The sequence below is a fragment of the Haliotis cracherodii genome, unplaced genomic scaffold (assembly GCF_022045235.1).
Source record: "Haliotis cracherodii isolate W230 unplaced genomic scaffold, xgHalCrac1.p SCAF_5, whole genome shotgun sequence".
Taxonomy (NCBI): Eukaryota; Metazoa; Mollusca; class Gastropoda; order Lepetellida; family Haliotidae; genus Haliotis; species Haliotis cracherodii.
The window spans coordinates 3,272,246-3,298,806 of record NW_027266308.1 but is presented as its reverse complement, the minus strand read 5'-3'; the positions used below and the strand labels follow the sequence as shown (position 1 = coordinate 3,298,806).

General features: G+C 38.7%; 1 protein-coding gene across 4 annotated transcripts in view; it reads right to left on the bottom strand.

Moving 5' to 3' along the window:
• The window catches only part of LOC139442810 (sodium/calcium exchanger 3-like), a 119,377-nt gene extending 92,816 nt beyond the window's left edge, over positions 1-26,561 (bottom strand). For all 4 annotated transcript variants that reach the window (XM_071223702.1, XM_071223703.1, XM_071223704.1 and 1 more), the window contains exon 1: positions 23,861-26,561. In XM_071223702.1, the coding sequence (XP_071079803.1) occupies positions 23,861-25,662 (1,802 nt within the window). In that variant the 5' untranslated portion in view covers positions 25,663-26,561. The remainder of the gene's footprint in view (positions 1-23,860) is intronic.

The window sequence follows — 26,561 nt, the reverse complement described above, 5'->3', positions numbered from 1 at the left end:
GTACAAGGCCCAGAATCGTAATCCCATACCTCCACGTGTAATCTTCTATAGTATGGAAAGTGTGCGAAGCAAATTGTACTGCAGATAAGTAAGATAAATATTGGATGGTCAGGACCATCTTGCATTCATCAATCTGTAGAAGCCAAGAGCCAAGCAATCATTTGTTCCTCTTACAGTAAATACCACATCTCTGGTCCAACTTTTCTCAGCATGCATGAAAGACTGCAGTTAGACCGCTGGGGTTTGGTACTCCATACTATTGGGTCAATGTTATTATACCTCCAAGGGTCATCAGGAATCCATTTTCATCCCTGTGTGAACCTCAAGGCTTGCTGAGCATACTCTTGATTGCGATATGATGGTAATGCGCGGACTTGTGACCAGTACTTGAACCTTCACTTCATCTGGCGAATTACTATGGTCCACTCTGCCTGAGAATCTGCTTCACCTGGCCAACGACAGATCTGTTCAGATTCTATCTTGTCCTACATTGCTGGGAAATGGATGGTCCCAACAACATGGGGTTGCTTCATGCATCAGACAGAGCTGAGAACAGTCTGGATGTATAGCAGGTCATGAAAATTCTTGTACTACCATATGGAGGTCCTAATGGTTGTTGTTAATAGCTGACTTGACTCTTATCCCCTCAACAGACTGACTTCAAAAGAATGACTTGTATACTCTCTACCACAATACATTATTTATACAAAATTCTTAGCATGTTTTCTTTTTCATGTCCATCAGAGATTTACAACAGCTCCAATAAGAACTACACGCTGAAACAAAACACAAAAGGGAAGGCCTAATATTCCAGCAAATCGTGGTGAGAACACCAAAATTGGGCTTCATCTATTGTACCAAAGATGTATATACATTGTATATACGTCCGTGATTGTACCATGTGCAAACGAGAGGCTGCTTTACCCACAATACAGCTGTCTCAGCAAATAGGCAGCGAAACTCAAGGTTTGCTCCGATTTGATGTGAACACAACAAATGAGTAATTGATAAATATTAAAAAACGACACATACTCTCACCCCAATGTCCATTCAAAACAAATAAACCAGCCTCGATTATTTCACTGAAGTACTGACAATTATCCATTCAAAAAAGAGTTAAAAAAATGTAATAACAAAATGATTTGGTGACCTTGACAAATCAACTAAAACATTCTTGAGCAGCTGGAGAAAAACCAAGCAATCTCATTGGATGAAACAAGAAAAGAATCTATGCTTCTTCTATAACTAAACTGTGCATCTAGACAGGTAACAAAATTGGAGGCCATTTAAATTATTTGTTCGACTCACTGGCATAACAAAATTTCTTTCAAATGTTATCATATTCTCAAAAGATGTCATTTAAATAAGAATAGCAATAATATCTCAAAAAGAATTCAGAGTATGAGAGATATGCATTTTAGTATTGTTAACTAAGCTTATCTTTCCGATTATGTTCTCTTCCAGGCATGTGAGCTTATCAATAGCAGTAACAGTTTTCCTTGATTCATGTCAATCATTGTCATTGGCTATTTACATAAAAAATCCGAAAATTTACTGCCATGATAAACAATTCAGACAGAACAATTTCTCATAACTGTCTCACTACTGAATAATGAATAAGGTTTTTTCCATAAATCTATTAGATAACAATTGCAGCATAAATGAAATACTTGTAAAACATCTAGAAACATTGCCACTGAAAACTATTTTTTAATATCTATTATCCTGCCAGACTTTTAGCAGATGATGCAGGGCACAAAAATGAGTAAAATCCTCTTCTTTGATATACTATTCAAAAGAAGTTAAGAACACATGATTCTTTCATATTACTATAGTTAATCTGTCAAGGCAAGACAGCTTGACTATAGTAATATGAAAGAACTGGTTGTTCCTTAACTTCTCTTGAGTAGTGTATAAAGGATCTCAACATGCTGAAAAGGTCTCCTTCCAAATAAAGATTATATTTTATCCAAATATTATGCCTCAACCTACGTACTGCTGGCATCTGAAGTACATGCAAATATGCATTATTTGCCAAAGAAAAGATTTCACCCTTTCTCTTCCAGAAAGTGTACAGAGCAAACCAACTCGCTGCAACTGTACTAAGTGCTTCACCTTGCAATCTGCAAATGGTTCACTTGGCCGCCAATAACATGACTTTCCAATCTTTTTCGTTGAAACTTTTCTCTCATTACCACCAAACTGTTAATTGGCAACATATAAATTTTCCTATATTTAACTTCTATGCTCACTGTAAATATTTGATAACGAGCCACTGCACACTGACTTCGGTATGCCCAATTCTTTCAGTGATGCAATTTAGTACAAAGGGAAACCCTAACATGGTCAGAGAACTAATCAATACTGGATCAATACCTCTGTTGTTCTTTCCTCAGGTATTCTATGGTGCAAAAAATTATCTCTGACAGCTACTGGGATCAGTGACATGTTGTAAAGAAGACATTGGACTAGTTGACTTCAAGAAAAATCATGGTTTTCAAATTTGAAGTTTTAACAAGATCTGTTCGTCAGATGAAGGTACCTTTGATAGACTTCAAGAAATAAGCTGTATCCAGTTCCTTTTCATTTCTGTTTCTTCATCATGAAAGTGACACACATCAAATTCTGTTCTAGACTTTAGAGAAATGAAAAACAATATGGCTTGAAACAAATTTGTATCTTTCAATTTTTCTCCAGTTGAAAGGAAGAGATATTGAACATCTCCCCTTTCAAACAAGAAATGGTTGTGATGACCCTGCTACAGCCAATCAGTAGCTGCCATTTCGTAGAAATGTTTGAATAAAACCACATAGGAATGCTCAGGACTGTTAACATAAGGATCTTCATCTTGATGAAAAAAAACATTTTTTTGAGTGAGTGAGTGAGTTGGGTCTAATGCTGCTTTGAACATTATTCTTTTAAATCACGGTGTGTCAGTTTAATGTGGGAGGAAAGCCCAAAGTGATGCAGGTCTCAGACTTTTAACACTTTGGTGAAACCCACAAGCAGGGGACACTATTTTTTAACAGAATATTGGATTCCATTGTTTAGCAGACTAGATCTTGCACAAGACAACAACACTTTCGCTCAACATTTCACGCTTTTGGATAAACACATATAAATTACTTGATGAAAGGAGAGACGATTAAAGTAATTTCAATGACAAATCTATTTTTCTTCATTAAAACTTACACATAAAACATAGTATTAAGATAATTTCAAACAAAACAGCCTGTTATATTCCAAGCATTTTACATGCACCTGTGGTCATAATAGTTGGAATATTGCTGAGTGCGGCGTTAAACAACAAACTTTACAAACATGCACCAGTGCATCCTATTTCAGAACAAATTCACAACCAGCATTCAATGCAGTGTTACTGTTCCACTTCTTGAAGGACAAGTTCCCTCACTACACTGCGTACACCGGTAATCCTGCATTGATGGTTTGCCGCTCTTGAAATGTCACTATCACAGAAGACGTGAAATGTCAGAGCTGTTAGCTCCAAAGATAAATGAAACACGTCTCCATGAGCTCTCTGTCCAGTCAAGTATGAAACTATTGAGCCAACAAACATAGCCAGAATTCTATGCAAACAATTACAATGTTACACTGGTGCCACAAGTTGAAACTGATGGTTCAATACCATGTTATATCTCTAGGTGTTACTGGTGTATAAGCACATTATTACTATTCATCTGATTCCTTTCTGATAGACATACATTGTTTCATAAATTCAGTGTTGTTGTCATTGTTGCAGCCATTGTGTTTGTCCCTAAGACAATAGAATCCTAATTGTCACATATTCTATCCCAGAGGGTCCAATACATATACACAGCTGAGTGGATGCATTCATGAGTACATCTAGGCAAACACCTATAGATCAGGATAGGTTTGGCAAAGACAAACCCAGGATGATGTTGGTTAAAGGAGAGACCATTATGCAGTGCTAATTCTCAGACTCCACAACTGGACAAGTGTCCCACTTTCTGTTAAATACTTCTTGGTATGTTAAATTGATTAGAATGAATGTCCATTTGAAAATTCAGAGCTATTACCAAAGTGAAGCCTAATGTTTTGAAATCCTCCCGATTCAGTCTACCTGTACACATTTGGACCATGTCCATCCCAGGATCACCCGTTGCTCTGATAGTAATCTATTTCAGTGGGAAACACATCAGATAAACAATCCCAAAGGTTGATAGATGTACACTTGTTCCACTTATTGCCTCCTGTCTCCTGTGATGAAAGGCCGACCAATCAGTCACAGCCACTACTGGAAAACTATGGGCTAGTTCTGTCATACAAAAGTGTTTGCCAATATCAATAACCATAGGAATATGACATATGTGATCTGCTCAGGGACCAATATATCTTAGGCCATATTAAATTGATTATTAGATTTTCACCTCGCAAAAACAACCAACAGCACCCAATGTGTTGCCATCCTTCTATACTGCATGACACACACTATACACAACAGCACCCAATGTGTTGCCATCCTTCTACACTGCATGACACACACTTTACACAACAGCACCCAATGTGTTGCCATCCCTCTATACTGCATGACACACACTATACACAACAGCACCCAATATGTTGCCATCCTTCTACACTGCATGACACACACTTTACACAACAGCACCCAATGTATTGCTGTCCTTCTATACTGCATGACACACACTATACACAACAGCACCCAATGTGTTGCCATCCTTCTATACTGCATGACACACACTATACACAACAGCACCCAATGTGTTGCCATCCTTCTATACTGCATGACACACACTTTACACAACAGCACCCAATGTGTTGCCATCCTTCTATACTGCATGACCTACACCATACACAAAGTCCTACCAGATCCTCATGCATTAAGGAAACCATATCTGTCCTCAGTTAACGAACACAGATGCCTAGGAACAGCTTGTTTAATATACAAAAAATATAATATTATATAATATAAAGTTGCTCGATTCTAAAAACAACCCATTTGTATGAAAATTAATTAAGACCTTAGCTGTAGTGGGTTTTTTCAAAACATTGCACCTATTGACTCTTTCCATATCAAACACAAGAGTCCTACCTCATCAACTAAATCCCCAATTCAAACCTTGCTAGTGGTAACAGACAGCACATATTTATGTACACCAGAACAGTTCTGTAAGCCATATTAATAAACCATCAACACACTTGTCACTCAGTGACACAAAACCACCACACATTATCAACCTAATTCTAAGCATACAGAGTTTCTCCTTTTGATACTTGACTGATTCAGCAGACAATCAACGTCTCGAATGACGCACATTATGCCATACAACAATGACAGATAATGCAGGTAGAATTCCCCAATAAATACAGCTGTTTACAGCAGTTTACTTCAACCCATTGTCCATTACACAAGCAAGTACTTGATCCTTGGTGGCGGGGAACCTAAGTCGGGTGTGGTCAATGTAGACACCTGGTGTTGTGGCTGATGTTACTGATGTTCCTGACCATGCAGGACTCATCACATCGATACACAATATCTCAATGATCGAGAATATTGTGTATTGTAGGTTTCACATAAAATGCAGTCGGGACATATTTGATGATGGGTTCATATGTCATTAATTGTATCCATTGATATTTACAGTAGAGGAAATGGCATGAAATGAATACTTGAAACTTAATTCTGGCTATTATTGACCAATCGTGCACAAGACATTATTCAAAATGCCATCAGTAACAGCCTTTCGTGATGTTGGGTCTTCTGAGGGCATATTGACATGACACATTAGGAAGGATCACCACACCAAGTACTCAGAAATTCTTCATGTGAATAAATGATGACCACCAGCTCGACATGACAGTGATTAAATATGATGGAAATAAAAATTATAAACATTTATTTTCTCCTAAAGATCACAAATATTAGGCAAACACCATGAAATCCCATTCATTTTATGCCTATCTTGAAGTCTGGAAATGGAACTGCCAATAGCAATTCCTACTTCTATAGAGCATGCGCCATATAATGACACACTGTGTCAGAACGATGTAGTACTGGCAGCTCATCCACCAGGCCATGGTGCTCGGAAGGAATCAATACTCGCCTCAAGCCATGTATATACTATTGTTAGTCCATCTGTAAAGGGAGAAAAGTGGCAACCATTTCTTCTCTAGAGATGAAAGTGCTGCCATTGTTAATCATTCATAGCCTTTACTGCAGTTTTAAGGAAATATTTCATAGGTGCTATGGCTGTTCCATCCATTTACCTATCTAACACTCTGAGTACTAAACATGTCTGCTTGTGGGTACACATCGTTCTACTGTCTCTACCCAGAGGCAATGCCTTGCTGCACAAGTAGTCAATGTCATTATGGAAGTTCAGCATTGATTTGATTGTTGAGGTGCTTGTGCCACCATGGTGCCTTTGCATTGTGTCTGAAGATGTTTGGCATCAGAGGACATGCTGTGCCTCCTTGTCCACAGGGCAGGGTCTACACAGAAAATGTCTTCTTTAAACCAGAGCCGTCACATTCAAAAACTCCCATGAATCTTATACTTAAAGGAAGATCAATAGAGGCATCTAGTTTAGAAAACATTATAGATATTGAGATTCTCTTCAACAAGATGGGGCCTTGATGGGAATGTGTTTCCTTTAATTTAGATCCTAGGATCCAAATGCTTATTGAACATTTACCAGGACACACTGATTACCTGTTCCTACACATTCAACAGGGCTTGTTTCTTTGTTGTTACTATTGCTGCCCATGTTATCCACTAATGGTTTAGAAGATTCAACATTAGAAAATAAACGTCCTTATTTTTCCATAACCAGCAACCATTCAGGAGAATTTACTCAAAACTAAGTTCCTACTTCAATCCTGAGTAAGCATCTCTTTACATTTTAATTCCTGGGATCCCGGGGTCCTTGAAGTTTGTGGCCATAGTAACTGAATCTTATAAGGGACCCCGTGAATCTAAACTGTTCAACATTAGGGTTATGACATCGCCTTCATTTTCATCTTTAATTTGTAATACTGAATCAGTATGTGTAAAACTATCTTCTGTCACATAAGTTACACCTCTACAGATCGCTCATGTGTTGATACAGACATAATGCCTGAGAGAGCACGATCTGTGCATGATAAATATTACGTGAGCAGGTCAATAACAAGAACTTGACAGACACACAGACATGGACTCGTCACGTCTCGAGGGCCTCCTCCAGACACCCTAGGCAAGCTCAACACTCAGCATTCCCAGGAAATTGATACCGTATTATGAAATTTCTGCACCTAATCAATGATAAGCACTTCTCGATTTGATAAGAATTTCTCATCCAATATGTCTTATGAAACACTCCGTCCCTTGATGAAAACTCAACTCAGTTTTTTCCACACATTATTTTCTTGACAAATTCCTCCAAATTGATTCGTTCAAACAATTTGTTCCATTACAGAGTCTATCTGATTATTGTATCAAACAGTTATTTAAGAGGTATTTGTTCAAGCATGTCTATCAAACATCAAACAACTGTCTTTCAGTTTCGCACCCACTTTCAAAGATTTCTTGTGGGTCAGAGATTTTTCATTTAGTTCAAGAGATCAATATGCTAGTACTAAGGTACAATGAGTGGGAGCACACCTGAGCACACCTAAACACTTCCTCCCACTCCACTGTAAGTGCTACTTGTCCATTCACAACATACTTAAGATTCTATCAGACACTGGAAACATAGGTACAGATTCATCCAGCAAATACTATTCACTTACATACTGCTTCACATAATAAGGTGAAAGAGGTTCATCAGTTGTATGCGATGAATTTGATTTTATCTGCACCATACTGCCTAAATCCTTTACCTAATCTTACATAGTAAGGGTTTGAGGATCTTATATTATGCTGCCATCAAAACAAATTTAATGACCTCAACACCCAATAATAAACATTATAATAATTTTGAAACATGGGGTGCATCACTTGCATATGTGAAAGTGAAATATACTATTTTCCACCCTTCAGCACTCATGCAATCTCAATCTCTGCAGTATTCCAGCTTCATGACGGCGATCTGTACATAATTGAGTCTGGACCAGACAATCCAGTGACTGACATCATGAGTATCGATCAACACACTTGAGATACAATGATATGCATCAACCAAGTCAGTGAACCTGACCATCCAATCCGTTTGTCGCCTCTTACAACAAGCATACTCGCTTTTTACGCAAGCATGGGTTCCTGAAGACCTATTCTAACCCAAATCTTCACGGGTCAGTTTGCTAGTCCAGTGCCCACTTGCACAAGCCATCTTAGCGCTACGATTATTACAAGTCTATCCTAGTGTCAATGTTGCGATCAACAAAGCACTAAATCGCTTTGTGCAAGTGTAACAGTCAAAACAAAATCTTGCCATGTGTCATGTGTCTGAATTACATTGTGGACTATTTCAACACAATTTAAACACTGCCCACCCTAGACTTTTCTTGTGTACTTCTTATCAACTTAAATTAAATTAAAATGGGCTGCAGCCTCTTACCTAGTCTATTATATACACTCCATTTAAAAAAAGAATTTAGGCTTGGTATGCATAAATATTAGATGATGAGAATTCCATGTACGGTTTGGAAATCAGTAAATAATCTTCATTAGCTACTACCATTTATGAGTCCACAGAGTAATATACAAACATCATTTTATTTTCACTGCACTTACACTCTCATTACATTCTCAACTGACAGCTAGAACAACAGAAACCAAGCCATACTAAATGAAATTGGAGATATTTGCAGTGCAGCAATCATTCTCCCATTTCAACTTTCATAGGTGTGCAATTAAACATTTATGACAGAAGCCCGGGTAAAGTGGGTTTAAGGCCTACATTTGTTCATGACTACAGCCATCAATACACACAGCACTGGATATTTCATTCCATGCAACACTCAGGAAGCCCTGAAATCAATCATATATATATGTCCATTCAAACCAGCATTGGAGAAGCTCAGCCTATCATGGTTTTAGTGCTAGCTCAAAGTCAAATAACTCATGTGGGAACGCCAGGGCAGATTGGTCCCTCAGCATCCCATGCTTGTCCCTACGACCAGTAGGAGTTAAGGATCTTAACGAGAATTGGGTGGTCACCTTGACTTGGCTGATTGTGTGTCACTGCACTTGGTCGGTTTCCAGCTCTGATTTGTAACCAACCAATGGTTTGCCAACCAAGGATATGGATTATTTCCATGTGGCCATGATATAAATTGTGGCGTAAAAGATATTTCACTTCACTTTACTTCACTCACTCCAAATCAACCCAGGCACCTGCAACAATGTTCTTGAAAATAAATAACCAGTGCCGATAGTGGCCAATCAACATCCTTTTCTTTTTTTTTTCAATTAGATTTAGTCATGATTTTCATTATTTATTGTTTTACTCTTAATTTAAAATATCAAACTTTATATTTAAGATAATTAGAATAATAGACAAAGCTAACACAGGAACTTTCTTTGCACTTCAAACAATTTGTCATCAATACAAGCACACTAAGAAACAAGTAAAAAACAAATTCTCATCACTCATTCAACTCAATTTCTGTCAGCCATTATATACTGATTGCCCCTAAAATCAATACATGGAAATACAACTTCAACCCATAATTCACCTAGTTTCAAAACTTGATAAATTAAGGAAGTGTACTGCCCAGTCACCGACGCCAGACCAGGAGAGTGATGTACTCAGAAAATGACCTTGTGTATGTAGTCCTTAAATCATGTCTGAACATATATGCCATTGGAGCCACCTTAATACCTCAATGTCCTCAACTGTTCATGTTTGTGTGTGATGTCAAGCTTACATGTCTTCTTCATCTTGGCTCATTTATACAATAGCTGAAGAGCTAATTAGTGTTCAACTTAATTGATCTCATTGATTGGTTCCAGTACCAACCAAGGAAATATCGAAGCATGATGTCTTTGACTAATTAATTTCTAATCATTTCAGTCCGATTCAATGAATTTTAGTGAAGACTATTGTGAAATATAATTTACAAAGTTTGCTTTTTATTTATTGCTATTTATATGAGTGAGGGAATGAATATTGTTTTACTTCGCACTCAGATGGTTAGTAAGTTGGATAACGCCCCCTTCTGCAGGTAATGCGGCATCGACGTCCATATCACCCGTAAGGAGAGTGCTAATGTATACAAAGGATACAGAAAAAGATTGCACTGAATTGATTATTTCTTTATTCTTATTCATACTTAATCATTAATCAATTATAAACTGCTCTTAAACAAGCATTGATCAAGTTTTAATTTAACCAATTCCAACGTCCAGTGCTAATTACTAAATTATGATTTCAAATTACGAATAGGCCATTATATGGGTCTAAGAAATTTCAAATAATTCAATTCAAACAAGTCTGTGTGATAGTAAGCTTAAATTTAAATTTTTATAACTGCATTTGTTCTAGTTTCCAAAACATCATCCTGGTTCAACACTTTATACATCCTTGGTAAAAAAACCAGAAACGTCCCCTACTTAAAACTTGTGTTTGAACACATACTCAGTCAAACATGTATCTTAATGGCAATAACCAGTGGAAGATCAGGGGTAAGATTGTAACAATGACCCATATACTACCTAATCATGATCACATCACTACCCTGTACAGCCGGCACTGGGGACTCTCTCAGAAATACAGAACCTATACACACATTAAGACTACACAAATCTGCATTCAACTGTGCTAATGGGCTTCTTGAGGAAACATGATTAATTCAACACTGACTGGGCTTCTGTGCTGAATATACCATAAACTCCCTCCCTTGGACAATACTAGTGAATTATTCATGGAAGTCAGCTCCAGACACTCTGCAGTGAAGAGTTCTGGTTAGATGACCAGCAGTCTATACCTGTCTTGACCACTGTGAAACAGTGATCATCAACTGACATGAAAAGCCAGAAAAGTATCCTATTTGTACATATTCATGTATATTCATGCTAAGTGTCAATAGTCCGGTATCAATGGTTGGTTCACCTAGACTTCGAAGGAATTATCCAAGCTGACATGAAATGAATCAGAAACTGATCTTAAATTCAATCTTCTATGGTAATGAAACTCAAAACCTATACACAAGGAGACTGGTCATTTATTACAGGTGGGTGGGGGTGGGGGTAGGGGTGTGGATGGTGGGTCTATTGGCCTATTGGCCTTAGGACTGTATCATATTTGGCCAACAACACCCATCTTATGTAACATTCTTTCTTGCCCCGCTCTCTGTATAATAAATGAAATAAATGGCCAGTCCCTAATGAATATTCAAATTCATAACATGTTTATTTGAAAAAGTAGAACTGTCATTTTTTTATGAGACCCTCCAACCCCCTCCATTAGTTGTGTAAGATGCTTAATCTCACTTTTTCATCGCCCACCCCCCACACACACCTCCCTTATAACAAGTCCCAAAACACATTAAATATTAAATATTGTTACATACATGATCTGATTACAAGTAAATTTGAAAAAAAGAAATCATCTTTCCAAACAGCAAACCCCCCAAAACACATACAAAAATGCATCATTTCAGGTGCACACCATATTTACCACACACACAGTTAACAATGAAAGTTGTTTCAACACTGTGCCACCAAGTCATGTCCACATGCCACAGTTGTGAAGGGTGTCATGGACACCACCAAGCATTCAGGAGTCTGGAGGTAGACATTCTCCCTGGGAAGACTCGCGGTGTCTCCTGCCTACTCTACCTTATAGGGAGCTGAGACTAACTGGCAGTGCAACAGGCTAATCAAATCCTGCAGACTGCAACAAAAATATACTGACAAGACATATATTAGATGAATAGAGTCAGATGGGGCAGCACCAGCATGGAGAGATAGATACACATGGCAATAACCAAACCCTTATGTCTCAGCAGCGACATTGCATACGATGTGCCACAGAATGCTGAACACGGGGACGATGGCAGTGTCAAATTACTAGATTCTCCCAGCAAAGAATGTTCCTGCATCGACACTGCTAGAAGTGGGAGCAATATGCAGATGAGAGTGGATATGTATAGTAATAGAAGTCAGGTGTGGTAATTACGGAAAATATGTGGAGGATCTGCAGCAGTTTTATGGATTGCTGAAATACATGCCATTTTAACATGGGAGTGTATGCTTCAATGTCCTCATTAACATGATTAAAGGATACTGATTGTCTTGGTACAATTCAATAAACGAGATGAATGTAAGATGTTTGTACACATGTTTTTATCATGCATTGTGTAGCACCATTTAGCAGGACGACCTTCACAACCTGTCCTGCTCACAACCTGAACAAGGGACAAGCAGGGAACATTTCTCATGAGCAGTTCAAAGATTACAGGTTATAAGCAAGCTGTGTCATTTTGGTCCCATTATTTGCATTCATGTTTGAGGCGACTAACGGGATCGATGGTCAGACTCGCTGACTTGGTTGAAGCATGTAATCGATCCCAATTGCGTGGATCGATGCTCATGATATCAATCACTGAATTGTCTGGTCCACACTCGATTATTTACAGACCGCCATCATATAGCTGGAATATTGCTGCGTGCAGTGTAAAACAACCAACCAACCAACCAAACATTCATGTTCATATCAACAGAGAGTTTTTTTACCCAGTCTCCTGACCCAGACATCATTAGGAACAGATAGTGGTGATATAGCTTGAATATTGCTGACTGCAGCATAAAAGAATATTTGCTCAGTCGTATTTCTCATTGAGGCAACCAATCATAGGTAATTTCTTACATTTGTTCAAAGCAACATGTGATACACAACAGCATGTCATCATATTCACTAATGGAATGAACAGTTTCAAACACAATATTTGACAATGTGAAGTATAATATTACTTGATGGAAGCCAGCATTATAAATCCATTAAACACCAACAGTGTTGAATATGTTACAAACTGTTATCTTATATGTTGAATAACACTAATTATCTCCCAGCCTGGTGAATACCTAACTGCATTACAGACCAACCATATGTTCTCTCCTTTCCACTAGAATGCGTTAGGGTTACTGCCTTTCAGCTTTCAAGTTAATAGAAGTTGATGAAAATTCTTGTTAATCTCATTTTCATGAATTACTTTGACAGGTTAATCAAGGAGGCTTATCGTAACTTGATTTATTATTCACCTTTTAGACCTCAGATAATGTGCAATCACTAGGTAACTTATTCATACCATAACTGTTTATTCTGTAAAACTTCAAGGAAATCACCACATGAAAATATTCATTTATATTCAACATCAGTCTAATACATGGTTAATCTTGGTGCTGAGGCACCCTGGAGCAAAAATATGTAAAAAATGGTTGCACTATCATGAAGATGAGGCACAGGTTAGAAGGTAATCAATATTTTGTAACTTGTCATATTCATATTCAAGTTCCAGACAAGTTCCTGTGGGTATGGTATATTCATAAGTGTATATGCAAAAACCTTTATGGTAAAGAGAGAAAATGCTGAAACATATTCGGCACTGGCCCGAAAACGATCTGCCCGACTGGTTAAAGGTATACTTTGGGTAAGGAGGGATTTATTATTTCTCTCAGTTTTCCATATATCATTAATCAAGTTACGAGAAATGAGAAAAAAGGTTTTGTTATCACTGAAGTTACTGATGTATATTTTGGAAATCAACCCTGCATTCAATTCAAGATCATCATCAATTCCTATCTGGTTCCGAGAACCCCTCAACCCAACCATGCACACCCCTCCGAAGGCTAACATTGGCAATACACACAAATGGCTAATGGAACCAAGGGAGAAGACCTGCTAAAGGGGTTAGTGAACTGCCACATGTACAGCAGTGATCATTCTGACCTATACTATTCGTGTGTCTATTTTGGTTACGTGGTTCGTGTTACTACTGGCTGAGATTCAACACTGGAATCACACACATCCCAGGCAGGAACACACAGCAGAACCTATATACAATGTTTACCTCAACATGCTCAAGGCTCTGCAATATCACAATCACCGTGATTCACATTCTGGAAGAATATTATGAGATACCACATGATAGAGATAGCAGGAGCAATGCCTGCAAAATGAATACTTTCAATTAAATTAATCGAATTCAATGTGGCACAAAGTAATAGATACATGTATCACACATCTTGATTTTCCATTCAGTTATTGAAATTAATTTGAAAAACATGCCATGTCAAATAGCTACTCAAAATACCCTGAGCTAACGTAAACTTTCAATACTCCGTAAAGCTATCTTTGTGTCAAAAGCATTAACAACTTATACTTTATACTTTGTCCACAAAAACTATCCTATCACAAGTACCCACATGTCTACACAGGGCGGTCGGGTAGCCTAGTGGTTAAAGCATTCAATCGTCAGTCATGCTGAAATCCCAGGTTCGATTCCCAACATGGGTACAATGTGTGAAGCCCATTTCGGGTATCCCCGGCCGTGATATTGCTGGAATATTGCTAAAAGCGGCGTAAAATCAAACCCACTCACTCACTCACACTGTACACTTTGACATTTTTCACTTTTCCTCTTAAACTGCGAGGACATCCCCCCCCTCCCCCTCCCCCTTGCGTGATATTTCTGGAATATATCTAGCGGCGTAAAACCATACTCACTCACTCATGTCTACACAGGGCGGTCGGGTAGCCTAGTGGTTAAAGCATTCGAACGTCATGCTGAAATCCCAGTTTCGATTCCCCACATGGGTACAATATGTGAAGCCCATTTCTGGTGTCTACCCCCCTTGCCATGATATTTCTGGAATATATCTAAAAGCGGCGTAAAACCATACTCACTCACTCATGTCTACACAGGGCGGTCGGGTAGCCTAGTGGTTAAAGCATTCGATCGTCATGCTGAAATCCCAGTTTTGATTCCCCACATGGGTAGAATGTTTGAAGCCCATTTCTGGTGTCCCCCCCCCCCCCCTTGCTGTGACATTTCTGGAATATATCTAAAAGCGGGGTAAAACCATACTCACTCACTCGTGTCTACACTATCACGTATTGCTCCACTGTTACATCATAAATTTATGTAAACGTACATCATAGGACTGTGCAATGGTAAAACATTTGTATTTCAATATGCTGCGATTCAGATATCTGTATTGTAATACGAATTGCAATATGTTGGGAGCGAAATTGTTTGACAGTGATAAACAATGATCATAAATGCTGATCCCCTTTTCTACATAGTAAAGTAAACATTACTCAGCATAGTCAGTCACAACCATCATATAGTCATGAATACAGGAGAGATTCCACATTTCTTCCATTTTCTCAATCAATTTGAAAGAAAACATGATTTGAGAATAAATTTCTGTGTAGCTTTCACATTAAAAGATACAAACAATAACGAAACTTGTACTGATTTCATAAAATATACCAGACAAAGCAAAAATATTGCAATATGTTTCATGTGAAAATGTACTGCAGTATGCCAGTATACCGGTATACCGGTAATACCGTGCAGTCCTTATAAGTTACAAACATTGTTGCTCCAGCTGTTCGGTACTACTCACCAGCACAAATCTGCATGATATGCAGCCTATTACATCACAGGGGGGAAACCACTCTATTATGGATACCCTAATGCCTACACGTTACATCAAACATCTGTTACAAAAGCCCACTGTGACAACATCTTTTCCCAGTGAAAGCAGAATCGTGTATTTCCCTCAGGGCTAGGGTCACATGTACCATTCCCAGTGAAATGTTGCATAATCTTAACCGAAACCTTGAAGAAAGCATATCCAAACCCAGCAATAAACCAAGGCACCCATGGTGTTGTGCTGCCGGAGTTAGGGTTCTTGATCTCTGGGATGGGAAATAATTAGCCGTACATCCCAGCTGCCCATATCCACATCCATGTTTAAAGAGTATATTCCATGGGTACATTGGAAACCTGCAATATCTTTCATTTCTGAAGCCAGCTTCCTTCATCAACACTCGTAATGACCCCCTTCACATACATCAATGATCTATTTTAAAAACACCTCATTTAGGAGGGCTGGCTTCCATTATGATACTGCATAGAGGCAGCAGTGATAGATCAGTCTGACAAGCTTGTTAAACTTTGGACAAAGGCTTCTGGCAATCTATGCAATGTTCATCTTGCACACAAACTAGAAGCTGAAGCTGTCAAGATGGCCTCTCAGCAAGGAGTACACATCCCCTAATGTCATCCTGCAGAGATTTTCAAGTCAAGACTTCACAAAATTTGCCAAAACATCTCATAATTCAATTACAACACCCATCCTATGCGCATGGACAGTGAAACTGTCAATATCAACTTGTGTCTGGTGCTGGCAGTTCTCATCAAGTGCTGCACTGGCCAGGGCATCTCTCAATTTGGCTTTCTCCACAGCTCAACACCCACCATATGGTGTACATTCTGATGATAATCTTGCAACATTCACACTTGGCACCGGTTCAGATTGTCCCAGTTCCAAACCCAAACCCTCCCAAGCTGTTTCACTCTCTTGACTATCGGCTACCTCAGTCTTCGTTAACTACATAATCACAAACACAGAAACAATATGTGGAAGATTTAGCAGCCAGTCTATATTGTCTATATTTGCCTGAAGAATGCAGTGCTCCCTGGTGCTTACATGCCAGTACGTAGTGGGTCCCAGCCTCAGGGATGTGGTGGAGCTACAATAACCAACTCAACCACCCCTTTACTTTCACCAGCAAAACTATTAGAAGTTTCAGTTGTTGGTGTTGAGTTTAGGCCGTAATGAATTCGTTATTAGGTTAGGCCATGCTTACCCTTTTCGCGAACACCTGGTGTCATCACTGATTTTTAGTGGTCCATTCATATAATTTTCTCAGGTTTATTGCCCTTTACGACAAATGGAGTCTGTTTCGGCGAATAATCAAGTCTGGTTATCCTCCTGCTTTGATGTTTTATATTATCCTCCCTGACTGCCTCACAATGCGTTTCATTTATTGATAAAAGGCCACCAGGTGAAGAAAAGCCAATGTTTTGCTTCATGGGAATCACTTCAGCTAAAAAATCATGTCCACATGTGTCTTGAACAGTTTAAAAAAAAGTGAAATATAAGAAATTGAATGTACATTTTCATTAAAAATCTAACCATTAATTACTGAGGCCTTAGGCCATAACAATTGTTTTTATTCATACCTATATGGTACACAAACTGCAAGCAAGTTTTTCATGGTTCTAAAGCCATGAGAGAGTAACCATGCTGAAGGCTGAGTGAGGCTACTGCATCTATCATGAACAAAACCTTAAAGAAGATGTTACTAATGCAGTCTATGGTCTTTTCTGAAATATTGAATAATCAGTGCTTGTCGTGGCGTATTGATTTGTCCAACTTTGCCTGAGTGAAAGCAAACAGGAAATATGTAATTTCCTCCATGAGTGATCATTAAAAGGCATTTGCATATTATAATCATGTCGTGACCCTGCCTTGAGGAAATACAGTCTTCGGCATATTGAGAGACTACAAACGTCCATATACATAACATCAGGTCATTTTTACCTGAGAAGATCTGGGTTTGAATAGGTCTTCAGCAACCCATGTTTGCCGTAAAAGGCGGATATGCTTGTCGTAAGAGGCAACTAACGGGATCGGGTGGTCAGACTCGCTGACTTGGTTGATGCATGTCATCATATCCCAATTGCGTGGATCGATGCTCATAATGTCAATCACTGGATTGTCTGGTCCAGACTCGATTATTTACAGACCGCCGTCATATAGCTGGAACATTACTAAGTGTGGCACTAAACAACAAAAAAAGAAACCAAATGTCTCACAATGAAGTTTTGGAGGAAGATATAACTATAGTAGTTTGTCCGGAAATTGTTGATGAGTCCAGCTACAATACACTCACTTATTCCTCATGCATCACTGTGTTTGGCACAAGAACAGCCCCAAGTTTGGACAAAACAAAATTTTCAACAATATTAAATAACTTTCAGTATCAGTAATGTACACTTATGACGGCAATCATTGAAGACTAATTGCACCATTCCATCAACAACACTCGAAGAATCATAACTGTTATTCTATGTCTTTAGAGATTTAATGCATTTGAATTTGTACATATATCTCTGTAACAAAAAAACAAATCTTGACATTTCACATAGAACTGTGAGCAGCGTGCCCATGGCAAGCATCTCAAATATACCATCAATCACAGATTTTACAATCTCTTTAACTCAAAACTACAAGCATATATTTAAATCACGAAGGACTTATGCCAGTGCACCTCATGCTCCAGATATCTGTACATTCCCAACCGGTCTGTTACAGTAGTCTCAGTTTAAATGCAGTTAACATGATTATGAAGCAAATTTTGCATAAACTAATTACAGTTTGGCAAAGTTACAAACTGGGATTTGCTTTTGAAAGGAAACTCATTTTCACTTACAAGTTGAATAAATGAGTTAGATTCGTATCTGCTGTAGTTATGCCAATGATATTGAATCACATGCAGCAGTAAACTCATCACCAGTATGTCCCAGAGGTGCAGATTAGGTTAGCTACCAAAGCTGGTGACTGATACTCCAGCATTTGTTCATCTTAATTGATGGAAGGATGATTCAATCAAGGGAGGGTTGTATCTAGACCTGCTCAGAAACCAGTGTTCAGCCCCAAGTCTGCAGCAAATGTCAGTAAAAATCCTTAAATTAAATTTAAATATCCAATTCATGGTCGCAAGTCTTTAACGTTCAACATTAGGCTCATGAGAAAAACCCTTGAATCAAGTAGACGGAAACAAAGTCTTTTTTCTTTGCCTGAGACGTATTTATTTCCCCAGTACAATTATCAGTTCTAATTGTCCATGAGGAAGTTTCCTCGTTCTTATCAGCAAGAGAAAGTTATGGCAACAGCCTCGTTACACCGTAGACTCCATCTATGAAGTACAACTAATCCACATGGTATCAGACTGAGTCTTTTAATACATGATTAGTTTTCAGGTTAATCTTATTATAGGACTCTTGTCTGGCAGGCGAGAAAAGGCCTAACCTTGTTGATATCTAATCCCTCTCGGTTACCTCCCCTCATCTATAAGTAATGAAGGTTACATACCACTTATAAATTATGAAAGGCTATCAACAGCACCCAAATGTACCGTCATTATGATCATGTATCTTATCTGCAAACTGTTATCAGCTGCTTACATAATCACATTTACAACAGATTATTCATTCATGTACAAACAGCTATAAAGATTAAGTTTGTATGTAAAAAGATAATACATTTCTTACAAATAATGGTGGGTGAGTGAGTGAGTGAGTGAGTGAGTGAGTGAGTTTTAACAATGCTTTGAACAAGTATTTCTGCTACATCATGATGGTACAGCACAATGAAGGATTAATGCCAAAAGTGATGCAGGTCGTAGACCTTTACCAGGGTGAATTTGACAACAGGATTCTGATGTGCTCAAGGGACATACCTCTTTACAACAACATGTTTCTGTATGAGGGAAAGCAAGCACTACCCCACAGCAATCTCAAATGCCCTGACAAATAATGAAAGTGTGTACAGCCTTTTGCAAACACCCACAGTGAAACCCCAACAGCTTTGCCATGTTAGACAATGGCAGTTTGGAACATCTACATGTTGACCAAGAACATTACCCTGTTACAATGATACGGAAATCAGGAAATTTGTTAATCTGGACAATGTCCAGAAAAAGAAGAATTTGCTGTAGTCACTAATAGCTGCAGTGAAAAGAGTTGTCTTTCCTTAATTACCAGAGCCTTCAACCCATGTATTGTAAGAGTGAATATTATCCTACCCTATTTTTTTAACCCGGGGAAGAAATTCTCTTGTGACAGGATGATTCTCCCTAGTGAATTTGAACCCATACCAGTGTCGCTCTAAGGTAGGATACTATACTCTTGAGTAAAACTTCCCCCGGGATAATATTAAGGTAGGATATAATCCTTGCTTACAGTATCACTTTCCTGACTACTTTTCTAATCTCCCAAAATATCTAGGCAGTCTATTTGTACAATTTGTCTGCCCTATTTGTTATCAAGTAGACACTGTTTTACATTACACAATGCAGCTTGTGATGTGTTGATTATAATATTTTAACCATATATGATAATTACCTGATATACATAGTCTTATTATTGATGTACTGAGATGATCATTGTAATAATATTCTATAGGCCTGATAAGAAATTCTGGAAGGGAACTGAAGCTATTCAGCTATTGATAGACCAATCAATTTTGTGCCTTATTCACATTATTGACATAAAATGACAAATATGAAAATATGACATAACAAAAATAGGCTATAATATACTATCCCTGACATACAGAGAAGAAAGACATGAAAGCGGAATATAATAACAGCAATTGATAGGACAGTATGAATATTCATCTATTTCAGTCTCGGAATGCACCTAACGGTTTATTCATGGCCAGCGCAGCACCCCAACACCTTCTCAAGATGTTGCGGAAATGTCAGCATTTGCTCCGTCCCACAAGAGACTGAGGGCAAGGGATGAATTACTTAGTTTCGTATCCTTATTTCTCTGTGGGATGATAATAACAAATCAGAGAGACGCACACAGAGCCATGTGTCCGGAGTCACGATTTGTAGGGCAGCCATGGTCTGTCTACACACATGATGAAGGAATCTTGCATTGCATACTTGACACAAATTTCATCCAAAATACTCCTCATATCATATTTGTTATGCAACACATCTTTATCAGCGAGTGTTACTATTAATTACTCCAAACACAACCAATGAACTGTAAATCAGCACGCGAAATTGGCACTAGTTTGATAGTCCTTACCAACTACCCATTGATTATTTGGTTTGTTGTTTTACGCCGCACTCAGCAATATTACAGCTATATGACGGCGGTCTGTAAAATAATCGAGTCTGGACCAGACAATCCAGTGATTGATATCATGAGCATCGATCCACGCAATTGGGATCGATGACCTGCATCAACCAAGTCAGCGAGTCTGACCACCCGATCCCGTTAGTCGCCTTTTACGACAAGCATAGTCGCCTTTTAACGCAAGCATTGGTTGCTGAAGACCTATTACCCAATAGTTACGGTATCATAAGGACTAGCGGAAATTTCCCATTTTTAAGGGTTTTCGGATATGTTACCATTATAAGAACAGAATGTTCATAACTATACATTATCTCATCAATAACTTGTAAACTTAATGTTGGGCTCATGCATGACCCTCTACATTGTGCTCATGACTCAAAACACTATGCAGGCAGTCATGACTCGAGTTTTCATATGGTTGGAGATACCCTGTGACACTGTACAGGATAATTCACATATGTATCCTTCTTATACAATCATACTACCACTTCATATCTTCATAGGGGGGGCACAGGTGGCCCAGTCGTTTAAGGTGCTGGGATTCGCTGTGCAGAGTTGCGTCCCTTGGGCACGCCAGAACTCTATGATTGTGGGTTCAAATCCTGGTTCACCCCAATTATTTCTAGGTTTGTCAGCACCATACCTGTGCTTGTGGGTTTCACCAAAGCAGTAAAAGTCTGAGACCTGCATCACTTCAGGTTTTCCTCCCATGTTATGATAACACGCTGTGATATAACTGGAATACTGTTAAAAGCGACGTTAAACCCAACTCACTCACTCACTCACTCACTCACTCATAATTCATAGGAAATAGACTAAATGCGAATCCTCGATTCTTGTCAAGAACCGATTACCTTTTTCTCGAATTAGTTCACGACACCACATGGTGTACCAGACTATAGCGATACCCAAATGTTTAATTACACTTAATATAGATGCCTCTGAGACATTGTCTTTAAATAAAGACATTTTGACTTATTGTTCTTGATATAATATAAATAGATATTTACCACATCACAATTTGATGATAATGTGGAATTTTGTGCCACTGATACCATGAATTATATTACTGTGTTTAATTTCTGGTGGAAGTTGGTATAGCACCATGGTCAAAGTGTTCATCTATGAGACAACAGATCTAGGTTAAACCGAATGATACAACAGATCTAGGTTAAACCGAATGATACAACAGATCTAAGTTAAACTGAATGATACAACAGATCTAAGTTAAACCGAATGATACAACAGATCTAGGTTAAACCGAATGATACAACAGATCTAGGTTAAACCGAATGATACAACAGATCTAGGTTAAACCGAATGATACAACAGATCTGGGTTAAACCAAATGATACAAGAGATCTAAGTTAAACCGAATGATATAACAGATCTAGGTTAAACCGAATGATACAACAGATCTACGTTAAACCGAATGATACAACAGATCTAGGTTAAACCGAATGATACAACAGATCTAGGTTAAACCGAACAAAGCTACACAGTATAGTTTGTGAAGACCATTCTTTTTCCATACTGCAATATTTACAATATCCCTTAAAAACCTCGCACATAAAATAGCCACCCAAAATATATTGAATTGTCAAGTCTCACAAATTGATGATAAACATGGGGACTCAAGGTATCAAGGATAAAAGGGACACAAACTGTTCAATACAACAATGGTCAACTCATGCCAAAGCAGGCTGGATCAGGATGATTTGGGGAGGAAGTAGGTACAAATATCACTGAGTGGAGGTATCGAACGGCTTCAAAGAGACACACATCCTTTCAGCATAAAAATGCAGTAACATGTTCAATGTCATTCCTAAATGGCAAAAACATCAAGAAAAGAAAAAAAGAGGTAAACGACTCTGCATGATTCAAGTTGGCCTGTTGCGGAGAAAACAAGAAGTTTAGGTCAACCGCATATATAAAACAGCTTACATATCAAACATTTCCTGCAGCCAAGTCAATAGGTCTGACATTTCATTGACTTTCTGTGGCATAATTGTGACTGACAGTATGAAGCAGGACACTAACTCGTTTTGTGTTAATCCATGACAGTCCAAGCTGTTCCTTGTGGCTCAGTATAAATAAACTCAAATATACATTTGCATAACCAGGAACACATTAATCTGTAAAAGGCAAAACTACCATCTAATACTTTGTATCCCTCTAACTGTAAACTGACAAAGCTTCAATCAATCATAAACCTGACACCAGTATCTTGTCAGCGGGAGTACTAATATTTCGTGAAAAGCTATCATTTGTTAAACACTAGTGCAATTTATCTCATGGCTTTCTGCATTTTGAAGATGTTCTCCTACACTGTCTTTACCTCCTGTGCCTGCTGGGTGCCTGAAGCACACAGGGCTAATTGGCATATCATTTTCCCTGGTCTTGCCAGTATTTCTTGTGTAAAAAACCTACCGGCCAGTCCATGGCCCCAGAGGCAGGAAATGGTTCCGTTATCAGGAACAAATTAGGATCTACTGAAAGGATTTACATGAACATAGGTACTTAATTTATGACCCTGAAGTGAGCCATGTTCATTTACCTGATTACGAGTATGCACATGGATTAGATGTCTTGATAATGTTGATTAACATTGAAATCATGTTGCACTATCAAAGTTTATTTATTTAGTTTGGGATTTTTAGATTCATACATAAATCAATGTTGAAATTTTCATTCGCTACAGTGGTGAATTTTATTAAATGAATCTCCTAGGGATATAAAATTAAATGAAAATTGTTTGACAATTTCAGACATTTCTGTTCGCCTGATACCCTTAACATAGGGCTGCTTGTTCATACAGTATTTTAAGGCATGTGTGTGAGTTCATGATCTTTTTGTGTGTCTCAGCTATGACATCTGAATGATAACACTATAATTATTCGCAGCCCTGAAAATAACCTGTTAATATCAATCAGATTAACAGTTAATGGCACATGTTAAAATAGGACAAGAAATCCAAACAAATACTTACTCAGTTGCATCATTGTCGAAGGTAAGTTCACCATATTCAACTTCATAGTCACGTCCAGCCTTTGCTGTTCCATCGACTGCATGGTACGGCACTTTGACTATTCCACGCGCACCAGACGACCGGACAACTCTGATACCCATCTCTCCGACAGACTCAGTAATTGTAACTTCAGTTTCATCAAAATGAAAGATACCTGGATGGTCATCATCGAGGATCATTACAGTTGCCATGAACGGTGTATCCAACTCGGCCTTGGCATTCTGTGTTCCGCTTTCGAACATGCCTTGTGAGTCTCCCAGACGAAGATTGCTCAGACGAATGTAGAAATGTTCATCTTCTTCAAAAATGTCATCATCAAGGATGGCGAGTGGGAACTGCTTGTGGATGTCCTCTGGTTGGAATACCAGGGTCCCTTCAGCATACATGTAGTCAGAACCTGCATTGGCAGTGCCATCCTCGGTCTTATAATCAACATAGAGGGTCTTACTAAGGTCCCCTCCTTCCCTGCTCACTGTTACATTGAAGGTACCAACATTTTCCATGACAGTGTAGTGTCCTGGGTCAAAGAAGACCTTGGTGACATTGGGATCACCACGAACTTCAACTTTAACATCTTCTACACTGGCCCTTCGTTCAATCTTTGCCTTTTTTATGACATTGCCACCACCAGTCAGTTTTCTGGTAGCCTGGATTCTGTAGAATGCTCGACTTTTAGGTCCACGGTTTACAGCTTCATATTCAGCCATTTCTTCAAGAGCTTTCATGTCCAAGTTTGGATTTTTCTTCCTCAGCTCACGCATAATTTCGATAAATTCATTTCTGTGTTGTTCAAAGTTCTTGACATCGGAATCCTCAGCATCTATTCCTTTGAACTGGACATCATCTTCGGGACTTGCTGCCATTTCAGCATCCCCTTCTGTTTGGATAACAACACCTTTCCTCTTGCCTGTACGATACTTTTTGGACAAAAATTTGTAAATGAGGATTTTTCGGTCCGCAACATATGCTGTTGCAACAGTTGCTGGAAAGAATAACAATGTCAGTCCAGCTTCCCACAAATCAACGACTCCAACAGATGAAATAGAAAGGATGAAGTACAACCAGAGATAGGCAAACACACTCCATGTTGCAGTGATGAAAAATACACGCAGATGTTTAATGCGTCGAACTTCACCATTTGGGATACAATATACACATAGACCAATGATGACGAATAAATTAAATGCAGCACTTCCCACAATTGTACTTGGACCTAAATCTCCAGCTTGAAATTTGTTTCCACATATTTCAATAATAGATAGCAAAATTTCTGGAGCTGATGATCCTAAAGCCATGAGAGTCAAGTTAGAGACAGTTTCATTCCAAATTCGAACGTTTACAACAGCGGTTACACCATTGGGTTTCTTGATGACAACTTCTTTCTCTTTGGATGTGATGACTTCAATGGCAGCCATGAAGCGATCCGCAATGATGGATACTCCCAAAAACATGTAAATAATTGCGGTCATATAAACTGTTGCCCTTGCAGCTTTGTCTCCAACACTTAGATCTCCAGTTGGTGACCAAAGTGGAATAAGAACACCTTTTTTGCATGGTGATGCTGTCCTGTCACATGTACGCTTATCACTCTCATTATTAGAAGCTGTAGATGAACCTGCAACTGGGGGTGTAGTTGAACTTATCTGGGCTAGAGACACTGAAGTGAGGTCTAGCAGTACTGCCAAAACAAACACAACCCCAATACCTGCTTGAAGGGAACCCTTGCTCCTAGTAACTCCAGACAAGTATTTCATAAAACCCATGATTAAAGGTATGGAATGGCTGAAATTCTGGTAATAAACAAAAAATAATTAGGTGAGCTTCTCTTTAGAATACACGGCACAAATATCTATTCAGTCAATATACTAATATATATATATATAAATTTGTGTGTATACGTCTGCCTCTCTGAACAGTCTTACCAGTCTTACCAGGTCCGATTGCTGGGTTCGCACATTTTGTTTTTGTCCAATGAAAAAAGCTGTTGTGTACCTATCGCTCTTGTGAACAGTCAATGAAATCAATAGGCAGGTATCAGTAGAACTAGTAGTAAAGCACAAGGTCCGGATTTCTCTTTACTAGTAAGACTACACATGTAATACTACGCGAAAATCTATCTTTAGAAAGACAGCTCGAGTCAAAGGCGCTAGCTACCGTGTAAGGTAGCGAAGGGTTTGGCACAGGCGACTTTCCGACACTCCAGTTATATTGCGGCAGACAGGCCTGCCTTACTCCCTCGCAAGCTGTTGTTACCGAGTCGACACCTAATGCATTAGTATTTTCATGCTAATAGAAACCACTCCACAGTCGTTGATACAAGCAAAGCTAGGGTCCGTTTGTGTACAAGCCTGTATCATGAAAATCTAGTGCACCGGCGGGTTAATGCTTGCTGTCGACGATAAATTCGATGTCAAAAACACATAGCACACAGGATTGATATTCCAACTAGCAGTAGCAGACGAAACTTGACGAGTAAACTACAACATCGATCTATAAGCTATGCACTTTCACACTGAGTCTATCCCCCACTCATCCTTTGAAGAAACTGTGCATTCCCGTCGTTACCGTTCCATGGCATTTGAAGCAGCCGTGTGTCTCTTACTTCTTCCCTCGCTTACACCACCAATTCCTTCAGTGCAGACGATCGTGTATCTGCACCTAG